The sequence below is a fragment of the Notolepis coatsorum genome (genome assembly GCF_963971535.1).
Source record: "Notolepis coatsorum genome assembly, chromosome: 10".
NCBI lineage: Eukaryota > Metazoa > Chordata > Actinopteri > Aulopiformes > Paralepididae > Notolepis > Notolepis coatsorum.
Window position 1 is genome coordinate 91,938,569 of NC_140174.1, and position 17,279 is coordinate 91,955,847.

Consider the following 17,279-nt stretch of genomic DNA (forward strand, 5'->3'; position numbering starts at 1 on the left):
CAGACGTCTTTCTCTGGCTATTCTACACCGCCGACCCCCACCCCTGGCCCCCCCACACACACACAGTTTCCAAACTTGTAAAAATGGACTTTGACGGGACCTCACCCTTCTTCGACTGTGTAAAAAGCCGATTCACGGTTGTGACAGCAGGGGATTCAATAAACCGGTGATGAGAAAACGCTAAGGTGATTAATAATACGTCTGCTTTCTGGGAAACCGCGACGTTGGATGTTTTCTCAAGGACTTCATGGGTATTCATGGCTAACATCCGTCTCTTTGTACGCTTGTGTGAGAGTCACAATATTGTCTGGATGATGTCTATTGTCCCCATGTGGTATTTCACTCGTACTCCCTCTCTCTCTGCCGACATCAGAGCACCAGATCATTGTCATAACGCACAAAACAACACATCTTTTATTATTCTAGATGTGTTGTTTTTGTCTTTCTTGTGTGAACACGCACCAAGCCACATTCCTTATGTGCATTAATAAAAGAATAAAAGTCTGATTCCTTAGATGATGAGTTTGTGAGGCATGCTGGCATTGCAGAGACTCGTAATATTAGTTAAAGGCGCAATCTTCAGTCAAAATGTAAACAAAACAAAGCCCCCACCACTGAAATACAATACAACAGGGTATTGGAGGTTTTTCTTTATTCTCAAACTTATTGACTAGGCTTATTGAGTACTGACAGTACCAATATATGACAGATGTGAGTTAGAAAAAACTTTTTCTATTCCATCTACAAGTCTTCAAGCTCATAATGTGAAAGCACAAGCACATATGTGAAAGTTCAGATGATCAGATAGATTCCTCATTGTGCATTTTAACCAACACAATATTCCCAAATGTATAATCAACTACAAACACTCACATAGTATTGTGAGACGTTGTTTCATGGGAGAAGAATTCAGCAACTCTTTTGAGGCTGATGGATGTTCTAAAAAGAATGCTCTTCATTCATACAATTAGAACCAAGGCGTTTCGGTCACATGCCTTCATCATGGTCACATGACAAAGACAGAACAATGGAACTTAAATACCCATATAAAATGGCCTCCACAGGGAAAATGTCCCTTAATTGACAACAGACCAATCAGAAAGCAGCTTACATTCCTAGACTCACCAATGAAATGTCCAAGACAGAGGCATCAGCCAGTAAAAGATCTCCACAAAACATGAAAACAAAACTCTAAAAGCACAAACTATAAAGAGTGTTTTATCAAGTTAAACGCTGCAAAGTTTGCTAATGAGCCAATCGTACTGAAAGAATAACAGCCTATGCCTGCTATTTGTTTGCAGTAAACAGGCCTTCCAGAGAACAGACTGAAGAGGTATTGAGAGGTATGACCTCTGAAACCCTGGGGGTCACCAGCTGTTAGCTCCTGTAATACAAATTATTTCAACAATGGCATAATTACTTCAACACACTTTTACCCGCTGGCCTTGACCTGCAGTTATAATGCTTTAACGTGGTCTGCAGGGGAGTCTGGACGTCCATCCTCCACTCTGACACATATACACAGCCTGCTCGCCGTGGGAACGCTGTTTAGGTTAACAAGAAGGCCCTCGGGGGCGTCGCCAGACACGGACCTGGAGAAGACGTTCTGCTGTCTGTGAACCATATTACTGCATTCCAACAAGTGTTGGGATCTGTCCCTGATGCTTTTCAAACCATACTCATTTTAACACGCCGGGCTGCTCTGAGAGCACTGTGCGTGTGTGTGTGTGTGTGTGTGTCTGTGCTTCCATGTGCAAGCATGTGCTTGTGTGTGTGTGTGTGTGTGTGTGTGTGTGTGTGTGTGTGTGTGTGTGTGTGTGTGTGTGTGTGTGTGTGTGTGTGTGTGTGTGCATGCATGCATAAGAGCAATGGTTGTGTTTGCATTTATGTGTCCGTGTGTGTGTGTGTGTTTGGTATATGTGTGCTTCCATGTACAAACATGCACTTGTATATGTGTGTGTGAGTATGTGTGTGTATGCATGTGTGCATGCATGTGTGCATTCATACGTGCAATGCGTGTGTTTGCATGCATGATTTGTGTGTGTCTGTGTGTGTGCATACAATTATGTGCAATATCTGTGTTTGCATGCCTGGTTTGTGTGTGTGTGTGTGCGTGTGTGTGTGTGCATGTGTGTGTGTGTGTGTGTGTGTGTGTGTGTATGTGTATGCATGTGTGCATGCAGATGTAACCCAGGTTTCAGATTCATAACTATTTAGTTATAGGAACATAAATAGTTAATGCCATTGAATAAGAACATAAATAGTTAATGCTATTGTGTAAGAACATAAATAGTTAATGTTATTGGGTCATATGTATATTCATATGAGATTAGCAATGTTTTGACCAAATCCTTTGAATTGCCTCACTGCCCCTTTAAATGACCTCATGACGCGAGATAGGTGTCACAACAGTCCAAGCCTTGCCTTACGGCAGGTGAGCCTTGCCATACGGCAGATGAGATTAAAGATTGACGGAGACTGACGCAGCTGAATGCTGCTGGATACTGAAATGAACTAGCGCCACGAAATAGTTATCAAACAGTCATAAAAGATTCCCCCAGTTACAAAACCGAAGAAGTTGTTGCAGTTAAAGAGCATACCACTTCCGGAAGCGGTTTTGGTGAGTTTCATCAATATTGTGCTGTTCATTGTCGAATGTACAAAATCGCTAGCTCAATGCTAATCAGCTAATAATGTAGCTTCATCCTGAGTCATGCTAGCGAAGCTCCAAGCTCAAGCTCAAGGTTAAATGAAAACTAGAAAGAAACCATTTCAGAAGTACTTATAATTGTATTGATATGCTGTATGATAAGAACATGGTCTATATACATTTTGACTGCTTTCGAGAGTTTAATATGGAATGTGAGGAATGTTCGCATATGGCTAGCTGTCAACATTGGCAGGAGAAAAAACGTGCACATTTTAGCCCCGCCCCCTCCCACCCGGCCCCGCCCCCTCCCTCCCGGCCCCGCCCCCTTCCAATGGAGCTGCCTCGTCGCTGCCATCTGCTGCTGGTCAAATTCACTGTATTATTTTCACTGTATTATTTTACAGATTACTTTTGTTTTCCTACTTTAAGTGTAAATGCTATAAAAATACAGTAAATTACCTTGTATCAAAATATTAACCATTAAATAAAGGTTGTAATCTGTAAATGTATTTGATTTTACTGTAATTTGACAGTATTTGGAAACCATTGATGCCAGACATTTAGTTTTCTTGCAGCTTTTTTTCTTACAGTGTACAGTCAGTGAATCCTAAATCTCCACTAGGCAACCACTTAGAACATGAAGAACATATTTAGTATAACAGCGAACAGATATAATAACTAATTGTAAGAATTCTGTGTTTAAAACTGTTTTGAAACAGTTTGTACTCTCCACAGAGGAGAGGTGGGGGGGGGGTATTTTTGCATCTGAATAGAGCTGCGCGTTGGGATTCAGATTAACTGAGCCAGGTAAAGGCATTCACACAGAGAGAGTCATTAACGTTAACAATGGACGCATTCAGGTGAGGGTAGTTGTCCACGCCCCCCCCCCCCCCAAACTAGCTGAAGTGTGAAAATCAGAGGCATTTCCTCCCCTTGAGCGTTCTAGACAACAGACTGAGTTACAAGATTTAAATGAATACATGATATTCAAAACATTCTCAGATTTCAAAGTATGACACATCATTTGAAAGCTTACATTCTGTACTTTCACAACCTGGAAAAATCTGGAAAATGAAAATGGAGACATGTCGGCACAAACGCTGGACTTGATCACATATATTTTATGAGTTTAAAAAAAAATTATATAAAAAATTTTTTTAAAGGGGAACTATCTTATAAATGGCCTTTTTGAGTGTTTAGCATTGTTTCCTAGCTATGTGAACTTATATTAATATGATCTATGTCTCAAAATTCTCATATTGGCGCATTCTTCCAATTCTCCTCTCACAATATTCACCCTCACTGAACTGAGTCATTTGAAAATGTGCGCGATATGTGATGTCAGAGTTAGGAGCCCAGGCTCAAAACGGCTTGAGATCTTGAGGTAGAAAAATGCTGTTTTTGAGGACTTGATTAGAAATACAAAACAATGAATAAAAAAAATATATATATTACAGAGGTGTTCCATAGACTCACAGGAATTGTGTAAAAGTGCCCAAATAGTGAAAGAAATAGTAAAATAGTTCCCCTTTAATTTTTTTTTCAAAAACGTGCCAATCCGTGAACCGTGAACAGGGCGTGAAGAAGGTTGAAATACAGGAGAATCCCGGGAAAAACGGGAGGGTTGACAGCTATGTAGTGCACTTTAGCCTAACTTAGCATAAGACAGATGGATATTCCCACGTGCTGTGATAAGGTAGCCTACTTTATTTTTTTTAAATATTTCTACTGGTACTTTGTTCGTATTACACCTGCAAAGGAAGAGTTTAAAGGGTCATTTCACCTAATAAGGTACTTGCATTCCCTGCACACTTAAAGGTTTAAATTAATATGTTTAAACACTTACCTATTGAAATGATAAACTGATATAGAGTTTACTGAATGATAAACTGTTATAGAGTTTACTGATCTGCAATTGCAGAAGAAAGATAATGAGTTACTCACGAAAAAGGGATACATCTAATGTCCAACTTTAAACCTAGCTTTTAGCTAGTGATAACCTCAGAGACGTCTGAACCGAACCAAATGTGTTGATCCAATCAACCTAGAACCTGATATCGAACTAACCCTCCTGAAAGGAGTGGTTAATGAAAGAACCTAAAAGGGATACTTCACTTTACCTCACTGTCACTGTATGTGAATAAACTACCGGTCACTGTTATAACCCTGTCTCTGGTCAATACTCCTTTAACTGTGTATATTACTCCTCTCCTCATTCGAACCTAGAACTGGTCCGTGGCGAACAGCTGTTACTGTTAGTGACACAAGTGCTACACATACGTGCAATGCTTGTGTTTGCATGCATGATTTGTGTGTGTGTGTCTGTGTGTGTGCATAGTACATATGTGCAATGTCTGTGTTTGCATGCCTGATTTGTGTGTGTGTGTGTGTGTGTGTGTGTGTGTATTAGGGCTTTATTTTAATTAAAATGTTCGTTTTGTATTTATTTATTTTACACAAACGATATATATCAGAATATCACAGTACTATGTTGTGTTTACAATAATTAGAAAGTCACGAAAGTCACGCACGAACACAGACAAACTCCACACAGTCAACGAGTCTAGGTGAGGAGGAAGAGGGGTCACCGTCATACATGATCAGGAAATGAATCAATCATGGCAGCTGTAACCGCAAGAAGTGTGAAGAAATCACCAGTGTGGAAATTAACACTTCAAATTAACAGAGGATTTACAAAGACGACCTTGATAGGCAAAACTTAAAAACTCAGTACAGGCACGGATATCAATAGTTAAGATGGACGTACTACCTAGAATCAACTTCTTCAGCTCAATGCTACCGTTACCCCCTCCAGAGGGTTACTGGAAAAAATTACACTCCTCCACATACAAATTTATTTGGAATAACAAACCACCACGTATAAAAAGATCCACCGCACAGAGAAACAAAGCAGATGGTGGTATGGCATTTCCAGATTTTTTCCACTATTTTAAGGCGTACACTTTAAGACCATTGACAACATGGTTTGATCCCCAAGCATTAGTATCCTGGAGAAAATTAGAAGAAAATATAGTAGCCCCACATAGACTGAAGGACATAGCATACACTAAATTATCAATTAAGCAATGCAAACGGAAATTTGGCCCCATAATTACTCAAGTTTCAAGTTTCTTTAATAGTTGTCATACAGAAGTACAGAATACTTTTGTACAAAATGCTTCTTACTGTTGCGCTCCAGAGACTGTGCATGCGATCCGGATATGGCGTGAAACACAAAAAAAACATTCTAATCCACATAAATGGCATAATCATACTCCCTTATTCAATAACAATGCACTCTTGATTGGAAAACGACCTATAAGATTCCCTATATGGGAAAAGCAAGGCATACTGTACACTCATTAGGTGATGTTTTTAACAAACAGCAATTATCAAATCTCTTAACTCTGAATATACCTGTACACCCCTCTGTATTACTGCTGAATGATGTTTTTGAGTATGCAGTACATCCACAGCTAAAGAGATTGGTTTTATCGGGTATCACAGTGGCTAAAAAGCTGATAGCATCACGATGGTTCCAACCGGAAAAAATGTGCCGAAAGGTCTGGATTATTACATATCTCGATGTGATTTATCAAGAAATATATACAGCAAGAATTTTGGGTCTCAATGAATCCAAAATGACAATGTGGTTAGAAGTGGTGGAGAAAATAAAAGCTAGCATATAATGGTAGTGTCTGGTTAGGAGCGAGGGATAATGGATGGATTATCCAATGGGGGGTCCGGGAGGGGGGGGGGGGGGGGGAACGAGCTAGAGCATATGTGTGTAGGGTATTAGATAGCAGGTATTGGGGGTATATCCTGTATAAGACATTTAACTATATGGTGATTTCATTGGATGTGCACTGTTAATAATGCTTGTATATCTTATCGTGTGTTGTCATGTTTGTTTATATGTTTGTTTAAAAAATTATAAAAAAATAAAACACAAAAAAAAATTAACAGAGGATAAAAGAAAGGCTGTGTGTCAATTCAAATATGCGACAAGCACGTGGCATTCCACGGTGGCACAAAAATTTAAGTATGGGGCGCTAATTAGAAGTATCGCCGTGGGCAGGCTGCAGTGCGCATATTAAGCAGTTGGCTAACTAGCTAGCTGCACAAGCGTCCTAGCCGATTACAAACGGCTAAATTGACTTCTTACTTTTCCTGAGAATCGATTTGTTGCCTTGCTGCTACTGTATGTTTGACGTGGTTTCTCGTATGATTTGAATTGTGTTTGTGGGCGTTTTTTTCTGAGAATTAATATAAATACAAAATATATATATATAGGTCATCACAGTGGCCGGATAGCTTAGCTATGAGTCACAGCCATTGGTGCTTTGCTAGCTGGAACAGCTGTTAGCAGGCTTAGGCTAGCCGTTAGTTAGCTTATAGCTGTTAGCAGGCTTAGGCAGCAGGTAGTTAGCTGGTAGCTGTTAACAGGCATAGGCAGCAGGTAGTTAGCTGATATCTGTTAGCAGGTAGTTAGCTGATATCTGTTAGAAGGCTTAGGCAGCAGGTATTTAGCTGGTAGCTGTTAACAGGCTTAGGCAGCAGGTAGTTAGCTGATATCTGTTAGCAGGTAGTTAGCTGATATCTGTTAGCAGGTAGTTAGCTGATATCTGTTAGCAGGTAGTTAGCTGATATCTGTTAGCAGGTAGTTAGCTGATATCTGTTAGCAGGTAGTTAGCTGATATCTGTTAGCAGGTAGTTAGCTGATATCTGTTAGCAGGTAGTTAGCTGATATCTGTTAGCAGGTAGTTAGCTGATATCTGTTAGAAGGCTTAGGCAGCAGGTATTTAGCTGTTACCTGTTAACAGGCTTAGGGGCTGTGTCCACAGAAAGTGTTTTTTGAGCTGCCAGTGCCTTTCTGTCATTCATTTCTATGGTAAAGCGGCGCTAGGAGCGCTCCTCTTCCCAGCACCGCACCTCGCATTTTTGCGCTCTCGGCGGCTAGTGTTTTTTGGCGGAGCGCTCTGGACGCCTTGAGTTGAAAATGTTTCAACATTTGGAGAGGAGCGGCGCTCATCAATGTCACTTTTTTCGACCGACCAATCAAAATTGAGGAAGTGGCGGGACTAACCTAGCAACAATAAGCACTCCCTGCACTTTGGAAGCGCTCTGGGCATTCATATTTTTGATATCGAAAGCGATCCACCTTGAAAAAAAAAACGCTTTCTGTGGACACGGCACCTAGGTAGGTAGTTAGCTGATATCTGTTAGCAGCAACTTGATTAAAGTCACTACCTATTTTGTATCTCAATGGGACTTCCTGGTTAAATAAAGGTTAAATAAATAAATAAAATAAATAAATAACTAGGCGCACCAGTGCGCCTTGCAAAAAAGTCCCTGCTTTTTTTCTTTTCGCGCTGTTATTAAATGTATTAAAAAATGATGGTTTGAAGCTCCGGTGTGTGTGTGTGTGTGCGTGTGTGTGTGTGTGTGTGTGTGTGTGTGTGTGTGTGTGTGTGTGTGTGTGTGTGTGTGTGTGTGTGTGTGTGTGTGTGTGTGTGTGTGTGTGTGTGTGTGTGTGTGTGTGTGTGTGTGTGTGTGTGTGTGTGTGTGTGTGTGTGTGTGTGTGTGTGTGTGTGTGTGTGTGTGTGTGTGTGTGTGTGTGTGTGTGTGTGTGTGTGTGTGTGTGTGTGTGTGTGTGTGTGTGTGTGTGTGTGTGTGTGTGTGTGTGTGTGTGTGTGTGTGTGTGTGTGTGTGTGTGTGTGTGTGTGTGTGTGTGTGTGTGTGTGTGTGTGTGTGTGTGTGTGTGTGTGTGTGTGTGTGTGTGTGTGTGTGTGTGTGTGTGTGTGTGTGTGTGTGTGTGTGTGTGTGTGTGTGTGTGTGTGTGTGTGTGTGTGTGTGTGTGTGTGTGTGTGTGTGTGTGTGTGTGTGTGTGTGTGTGTGTGTGTGTGTGTGTGTGTGTGTGTGTGTGTGTGTGTGTGTGTGTGTGTGTGTGTGTGTGTGTGTGTGTGTGTGTGTGTGTGTGTGTGTGTGTGTGTGTGTGTGTGTGTGTGTGTGTGTGTGTGTGTGTGTGCGTGCGTGCACGGTAGGAACTCACCACCGTGCAGCAGAGCGGCCAGAACCACCAGAGCAGGGCTAAGACCAGCAGCAGCATCAGGATGAGCAGAGCGATGGCCAGGATGGTCCCGTCAGACTGAACACACAGACACCCTTCAGCAAGTCTGTTGTCTACTTTTCATATTATTTCATAGCTTTCTGTTCATTGGTGCGACGGTGAATGCAAATAGGCAATCTAGTCACAAACGTTTAGGATGCTTATGTTGTGTTACACATGACTAGGGGTGGGTACCTTTCACATTTGAACCGATACGGTACCTGTGAATCGATACCGGTACCCAACGGTACCTTTTTTTCGGTACTTTAGTCTCAAGAAATGTAATTTACCTACCTCAGTCGTGAAAAAAAAATCCAAACTTCAAATAACTACAATTTCGACAGTTTTCGGCTTGCCATTGCTCCGGCTGCTTTGTTGGTTTTGTTGTTTTTTTGGTATCTCACTTGAATTGATACTCGGTAGTACCGACGTGTTTCGGTTCGGTACCTCAAAAGTACCGAATTCGGTACCCATCCCTACACATGACTGCATTTGTTTGCTTGTGTGTCGTTTGTGGTTTGTGCTACACTGCCACCTGACAACATGTCAATTCACTTATATCAAACTCCACCGTCTCTTCCTGATCCACCAATCAACTGTTGCTCAGAAGCTCGGAAGGGAAAAAAAGGGGGGGGGTTTGAGATAGGTAAATGTGCCTAAGAAATTAATAAAGTGTCTGTCTGTCTGTCTGTAGAACTAAATGGATGTACAATATATACCTAATGATAATGTTCATTATTGATATTGAAATTGAAATCATACCAATACTACTATTATTAAAAGTAAAAACAATTTAAAGTAAAAAAATATGTGTATGTAGGGACAATTAGAGAGCCACGATGTTGGCATTACTGAACTCACACAGCCCACTGTTGTTATGGTAACTGAACTGGAGATAAAACTGAGGCCCTCGTTCATGCTGACATAGAGGTTGGCTGCCCTGGATGGAGAGAGAGGAAGAGAGAGAGCGAGAGATGGGGAGAGAGGGGAGAGAGAGAGCGAGAGAGGGGAAGAGAGAGAGAGAGAGGGAGAGAGAGAGAAAAAAAATAGTGAATGAGTCAAATGATAAAGGGGTAGAAAGAGAGATGTGGGTTTATGTGAAAACCTGCTATTGTTTAGACATATTCGAGACATATGGTACTTACATTCCCTCATCTCGAAGTATTGGCGCAGGGCAGAGAAGGTATGTGTCTTCCACAATCAAAGGTTTCACCACTAGAGAAGAAGAGGAAGAGGAAGAAGAAGAAGAAGAAGAAAGAAAAACAACGTTAGAAAAACACCAGCCAGACATTCCACTCTGGTCAGGCATCTGCTGTTGACATGCTGTACTGACTTGCTCAATCAGGAGCTTTTATTAACAATTGGATACAAATGTATTGTGACCCAAACCCCCTCTTGATTATGTCATCATCTACTCCTGGTTCAGATTAATTAATTGGCCGCTTAGCTTCAGATTTTATCACCTTAATTGAATCGGCCCGATGAGAGGAAAAACTGGCAACACGATGAAGGCAATTCAATTCTGTCATCTGTCTGTCTGTACTATTAAGAAGACAGACATGCTGCACAGTCTTTCTTCAAAACAAGTGCTTGGGTGTCTGTCAGAGACGTGCACGTATAGGGGTGGGCGGTATGCCATTTTCACATCATGGTATATTTACAATTTTGGACGGTAACAGTATATATCACTGTATACCGTACTTTTCGGACTATAAGCCGCAGCTTTTTTCCCCATTTTTCGACCCTGCGGCTTATATAACGGTGCGGCTTATATGTGGACAGAACCCGAAAATCGAAATATTGCTTTTTTTTACTGCACTGAAATGTTATTCATCTGTTCCCTTATTTGCTAAACTTAATACAACTTGTAAATGAGTTAATGTTATTTGTCCGACAGTATTGTGTCCCAATGGGAGTCATTCTCTGTAGAGGTGGGAACTTAAAGCTCAATATAAGAACGGCCATGCACCACCACTCACAGAATCGAGAAAGAGCAATCAATCTGTCAATCCTTTCCGTGTCCGGGCCGGGTGAGGTTTCCTGTGTCGAGTCAAATTAAGCCGCAGGCTCCACTCCTTACATATGGTAATTAAACATTAAAACACATGCGGCTTATAGTCCAGTGCGGCTTATATATGTACACATCATTCAATTTAGCTGCTGCGGCTTATAGTCAGGTGCGGCTTATAGTGCGAAAAGTACGGTAGTTATTTTTGTTATAATAATAATAAGAAGAAGAAAAAAATGCTTTAGGAGTACAAGACTCTGTGATCTGTATATTATAACAACATTTACATTGAACTTAAGTGTTAGTTTAGGTCATTGTCACTGTCAGCTTGTAGGATATTGTTGACAGAATCTGGCTATGGGGCGACAATAATGTGGTCAAGAGGCATGGTTTCTATCTTTAGCCTATGGCCTCTTTAAAGGTCTGAGGTACCCCACTGACTACCCTGTAGCAGTAATCAATGGTGGTAAGTGTACTGTCATCCTCGTCACTTCCTCTCCGGGCATAGTCTGTCAGATACTTTGGGGGTTTGTGTTCCCTTGAGGGATACCTCCCACTGCTTGGGGCACGTGACGTCACCCTCGGGTGCTCCTCGTCATCGCCCTCTGGGGGTGGTCTGTCTACACGGCCGTGCTAAGTACACTGGGCTGAGGTGTCTCTGTTTCTTCACACCTTACTCTGGAGTCCAGCTCTGGCTCCTCTGTCTGTGTCTCGCTCTCACATGTTGTCTTTGTGACAAACTTGACTAGCCTGTGTTTCTGCACTCTCCCTTTACCGGGATGATAAACTAGGAAAGCGGGACTTCCTTTGTCGTGCCCTACAAAGAGTCCTTTTTCACATCTGGACTCGAGCTTTCCTCTGTCTGTGCTGTATACGGGGTGGTGCCTGTGTGCTTATTAACACTTTCCGTGCCACTCACGAGATTTCTCTGGTTTTTTTTATAGGTGGTTGCTAGCCACTCACGAGATTTCTCGGATTTTTTATTTTTATTTTTTTTAGCTATCTGAAAAATTATTGCATCACCCGAGCCTACCCGAGTATAGCCGAGGGGCGCCGGCGATCACTGTGGAAAAAAGCGCCCCCTGTCGTCTCCCAGATGACATAAGTGATTTTGGAATGGACTCAATGAAAATGAATGGGGAAAAAAATCCGGTACTCCACATTTTCCAGTTCACTGATCCAGCCGGGGTTACCACAGTTCATTCTGGAGCCTCAGATCCCCGTTGATCATGGAGATCTACAGTATCGCGTTGGATCCATACACGTATCGATTTTTTCGAATGGTGATCAGGAATTGGAATATACCAGTTGGATACCATCTGATGTCAGGTAAGGACTCTATGTTATCAGTGTTAGGATAATCAGAGTAAGTTTGATGAAGTTATAAGCTGTTTTGTGAAATGTCCTCTTTCGGTTTCACTGTAAAAGTCCGTGAGGAAATCAACGGAGCGATTATCAGTGCGCGGCCGTAATGTGCTTGCGTGCACGTATAATATTGATCATCTAGCGTTTATTTGAAAACGATTCATAAAAAGGCCGACGAATATCAACGTTGTGGAATATTCCACTAAAAGACGATTTTCATAGAATGCTCCAGAATGAGCTGTTTTTTATATCAAAACGGGGGCTTTTCTAACTGCTCTGAAACGTAAACGACGCGATAAAAAAACAATCTGCCTTCACAGCACTGACTGGAAAATAGTATTTGATAATGCGATGGGCAGATTAGACACATAGCCATAATTTAAAACATAGATTAGGCGATATTAACGTTAACATTGGCGCCGATGGTGGCATTCAGCCGGTAAAACGGAAAACCAGGCGTGGCGCTCAAAGTGTTAAAGCACCTGTTTCTGGTGTAAGCGGCTTCTTGCACCGCGTAATGCTCTTAGGTAAGTTACTGTCTACTAGCTTACACCTAGCCATTTCTAAAAGGGTGCGCCATTCCCTCTCTGCCCCTCTGTTCTGGTGTGGGGGATATGGACATGACGTCTCGTGTTTTATCTTGTACCTTCTCAACAGTGATTGGAACTCTCTGTTTGTGAACTCGGCTCCGTTGTCGGACCTCAAGCATCTTACGTTACCATAAGGGGCTACGTCTGCCAGGAATTTCTCCGTGGCCTGGAGTGTGTCACTCTTTGCTTTGAGAAAGTAAACAAACACTGTCCCTGTGCACACATCTGTAAAAGACTGTACATATCTAAAGCCTCCTATGGACTCATTGCTTACTGGACCGGCTAGATCCGTGTTAACTAGCGCAAGTGGTACCTTTACTTTTCCTGTGGGATTTCTGTTTCTCGATTGAGTAAACTTCCCCGTTTTGCACACTACACATTCTTTGTCAGGTCTACGCTTTTCACCTTCAATATGCATGCCTTCTGTCACTGATTGCAGTTTCAGTAAATCCTCGTAATTACAATGACCCATAATCTCATGCCATGTCTGAATATCGTGACTGACCGTCACGCTACACATATCATTATTATCATTACACTTGTCATTGTCATTACACTCTGTTTGCAGATAATACATTCTCTGGTACATCTTTATGTTAAATCGTGTACCGTCAGGCTCTACAAGAACACTTTTACCTTTATCGAAGAATACTTTGGCACCGTTCGCAGTAGCAGCTATTACAGAGAAGTCCTTGTGGGAACGATGGTACGTAGAGAGCGTTCTTTAACGTCACTGTACACCGGCGCCCCCCACTGTCTGTGAGGCATATCTGTGCGTCTCCTCTCTTTTGCGCCAACCCGTAGGTGCGCTTCCCGTCTGCCAGCTCCCTGTTGTGTCTCTCCGGGTGGAAAGTGTTGTCAAAGTTCTTGAACCGACTCCTGTCATTGATGACGTGGGACGACGCACCTGTGTCCACGATCAGTCCCTTCCTCTGGGCCCGCTGCAGTTGCGCTGGCCTGGCGACGCATGCTGTCCACGCCCCGAAAGCGAAGTCTTATTGTCCCGTTACTCTCCGGGCGTCGTCTCGATCCGTCTCACGTCGACCGTCGCCACTATCTGGTCCGCTGCCGCCATCTTGTCCGTAGCCGCCGTCTCGTCCATGGCCGCCATCTTGTCCATGCGCGTATCACGCGCTCTGGTCGTGTTTCTTCATGCACGCTCTGTTTGTGTGCCCGTGGATTTGCAGAAGCTACACCAGACAGTCTTTGTGCAGTCGCCTCTCCGATGGCCTTTCTCTCCGCATCGCCAACACGCCAGCTCCGCCGTGGGCCTGGTCTTCTCCCTTGGCGTCGCTCGGGCCTTCAGCCTCCGCGGCGGCTGGGTGGGTATCTTCTGAGGCCTCGAAGTTTCGTAACTTGGCCTTGAACTTTCCCAGCGGCATGTCCGCTGAACCGTGTGTTACCAGGAGTGTGAACGGTTTGTACAACTCCGGTACTCCTCTCATCACCATCGCCATCATTAGCCCATCGCTTGGTGCTTCTCCTGCACTCTTCAATGCCGTCATGATCTGCTCAGCTCTGATGACGTATTCGGTCACAGTCTCGGTGTGCCCCTTCTTCAGTGCTGTTAGTGTTATGTAGAGGGCCACGACTCGGGGTCTTCCTTGCCCGATATAATGCTCTCTCAACACCCCCAGGCTTTCTCTGCCTTTGTCTTTAGTGTCGCGGAATATCAGCCCCAAGCTTGTGTCGTCGAGCAGTGGCGCTAACTCACAGTATGCGTCTGCATTACGCTTGTCGTCCAGGGCTTGTGCTTCTGCCGTCAGGTCTCCCGTGGGGGCCGTCAAGATCGTCGTCTTCAGTCCCACACCGTGCATGCGGCATAACATGCGCTCTTCCCAGAGCTCGTAGTCCTCTGCCTTTCCATTGAATGAGGGCCATTTGCTCCTTCCCTTGGTCGCCATCCTCTTGGTTGATGGTAGGTGTAGCTTTAGCTCTTGTTGGCCTAGCGTCTAGCCACACGGTGCTCCCGGTGCTAACCTAGCCTATACTTCAGCTAAACTTGTTACCCTTATTATTTCGCCCCGGCGTGATCTGGGCCCATAACCTGTTGACAGAATCTGGCTATGGGGCGACAATAATGTGGTCAAGAGGCATGGTTTCTATCTTTAGCCTTTGGCGTGGTTTATTATTCACATGGTAACGACCAGGGCACACACAACGCGAATGAACACGGACGGACGGACGGGCGGCTGCCGCTTCACTTCCGCTCCCATGTTAACGGACGCTACTGTGCACACTGGCCGCAAGCGGGAGCGCGCCTCACGGGCGGCTCGCGGGCGGCAAGCTATCTTTTCTGCTTTGGTTGGATTCGAGGCGGCGCGGGAGGCGTGCGCCACGCGACTGATTGATTGATTGATTGAAAATTTTATTAACAGATTGCAGAATGGGTACAATACAGTACAGCTCTCTCTTTTTCTCTCTCTTTATTCTCCCTGCCTTTCTTTCTTTCTCTCTTTCTCTCTCTCCAGTCTCTTTCTCCCCGTCTCTTTCTTTCTTTCTCGTTTTCTCTCTATCTTTCAATAGATGTTGTTCAACCAGCTAATGTGTCTGTATCTTTCCCAATGCAAATAAACCATATTACTATACTTAGTACCCCGCCCTGTCTGTCTGTTTGTTTGTCTGTCTGTCTGTTTGTTTGTTTGTTTGTCTATCTGTCTATATATCTGGTTGCCTGTCTGTCTGTCTGTCTGTCTGTCTGTTTGTTTGTTTGTTTGTTTGTCTATCTGTCTATATATCTGGTTGCCTGTCTGTCTGTTTGTTTGTTTGGCTATCTGTCTATATATCTGGTTGCCTGTCTGTCTGTCTGTTTGTTTGTTTGTTTGGCTATCTGTCTATATATCTGGTTGCCTGTCTGTCTGTTTGTCTATCTGTCTATATATCTGGTTGCCTGTCTGTCTGTCTGTCTGTCTGTCTGTTTGTTTGTTTGTTTGTCTATCTGTCTATATATCTGGGCCCTATTCCCCGTACCTGGTTCAACTAAGTCGATCAAGAGTCCCATTATCCAGATTCAGTTAACCCGATGTTTGAAGCCGGGATTTTCCTGTTCCTCGAACGCTGATTCAGTCTCGTTAACTCGAACCAGACTTGAGACTCTGGATAATTGCGCGCGGCCGCTTCAGTTGAAAAGACAGCAGTGTCGATAGCAGAAATCCTGATCTTCTAACGGCATTGATTGATTGATTGTTTTAAAACTTTATTAACAGATTGCAGGCGGCTCAATAGCCTCGCCGACAAGTTAAATGCATAATCTATAGGCTAATTTTAAATCCCTCATTACCCCAATCAATCAGATTATATTTCTTTAAACGTTCCTGCTGGCAGTAGGTTTATGGATTGAATAATCAAATGAGATCTTGCTAGCGAAAATAATTAGTTCAACTGTTTCAGAATAAGGATACGGCTCTCTTATCCATTGATTGATGTATGGTGGATGTTTTATTTATCTGCACTGTGGTGTGACGGTTTGTCCTTTTGCCTTTCACGCAGACAACCCGCGTTCGAATCCCCCTTCTTCTAGTCATTTTCTTCTTTTTGCAATGTAAATACATCAATTTGGTGCACGTTGAGAGCTATATAAAGAATGACATCCTCAATGCATGTAGATTTATAATATTTTAATTTAAAACTAGGCTACTTTTGCGTATAATCATTAATATTATATTCCAAAAAAATTATATTGGAAACGCGGGGTTTCGAACTCGGGTCGCCCGGTTGACAGGATTAAGCACTAGCCGTTGGACCACTGTGCCAGACGGGATATATTCATTGTGTATCCATCAATGGACAAGAAACCCGTGTTTCGAATATTTTTCTTTTGAATGAAGTTTTATCTCTTTATTCTCAAATGCATTAATGTGACGTCAACGGCTCATTCAATTTCTCAAATCCGTCAAACAGCGCATCTCATCAGACATTTTAATCCCAGTTACAATATCACACAAAAACCACAATCCACGCATAGACACTTCAATTTTATGCTTGAATGAAACACAATCCGGACGCTCCGTTAAGCAAATCTACAGCGGAGAATATATGAAACTAATCAGAGCCAAACGGCCGATTCATTAAAAATATCCCAGCGGGATTCACATTTGCAATGCGCCGTTATTAAAATAACCACATGCAGTGTGTATCGCGACTCCGAGCACCGTATATGACGTGCATTATTTTATTTAGGACAAAGTAAATCTATAGGCTCAATATGATTTATTATCAGCATTTAGTTCTATTATTATACATTTCAAAAGCCCCCTCTAGGAAAACGAAGCACAAAAACATAATTCAGAATGGTATAATGGTTCTAGACTGTGAGAAATATTTCAGGAAGCGAGCTGGCATTTCTTTGCGGGGGCGTGGCCATGGTTCATCCAGCTAACTGAACTTAACCCTGCTCCCGACCAGGCTCAAACTTTTTGATCTGTTGTCATGGTGATTTAGACAATCGAGCGTCGGGGAATGGAAAGGTCTGGCTTAAGTCAGGCTATGCTGGAGATTATCCGGCTAACTCAGTTAGCCAGGTACGAGGAACGGGGCCCTGGTGCCTGTCTGTCTGTC

At 43.0% G+C, this 17,279-nt stretch overlaps 1 protein-coding gene across 1 annotated transcript in view; it reads right to left on the reverse strand.

Annotated features, from left to right (window-relative positions):
- The window catches only part of antxr1a (ANTXR cell adhesion molecule 1a), a 92,302-nt gene that overhangs the window by 47,014 nt on the left and 28,009 nt on the right, over nucleotides 1-17,279 (reverse strand). The window contains exons 11-13 of the mRNA XM_084323485.1: nucleotides 9,905-9,974; nucleotides 9,621-9,699; nucleotides 8,703-8,798 (exon numbers count right to left, since the gene is read on the reverse strand). Of these exons, the coding sequence (XP_084179611.1) occupies nucleotides 8,703-8,798; nucleotides 9,621-9,699; nucleotides 9,905-9,974 (245 nt within the window). The remainder of the gene's footprint in view (nucleotides 1-8,702; nucleotides 8,799-9,620; nucleotides 9,700-9,904; nucleotides 9,975-17,279) is intronic.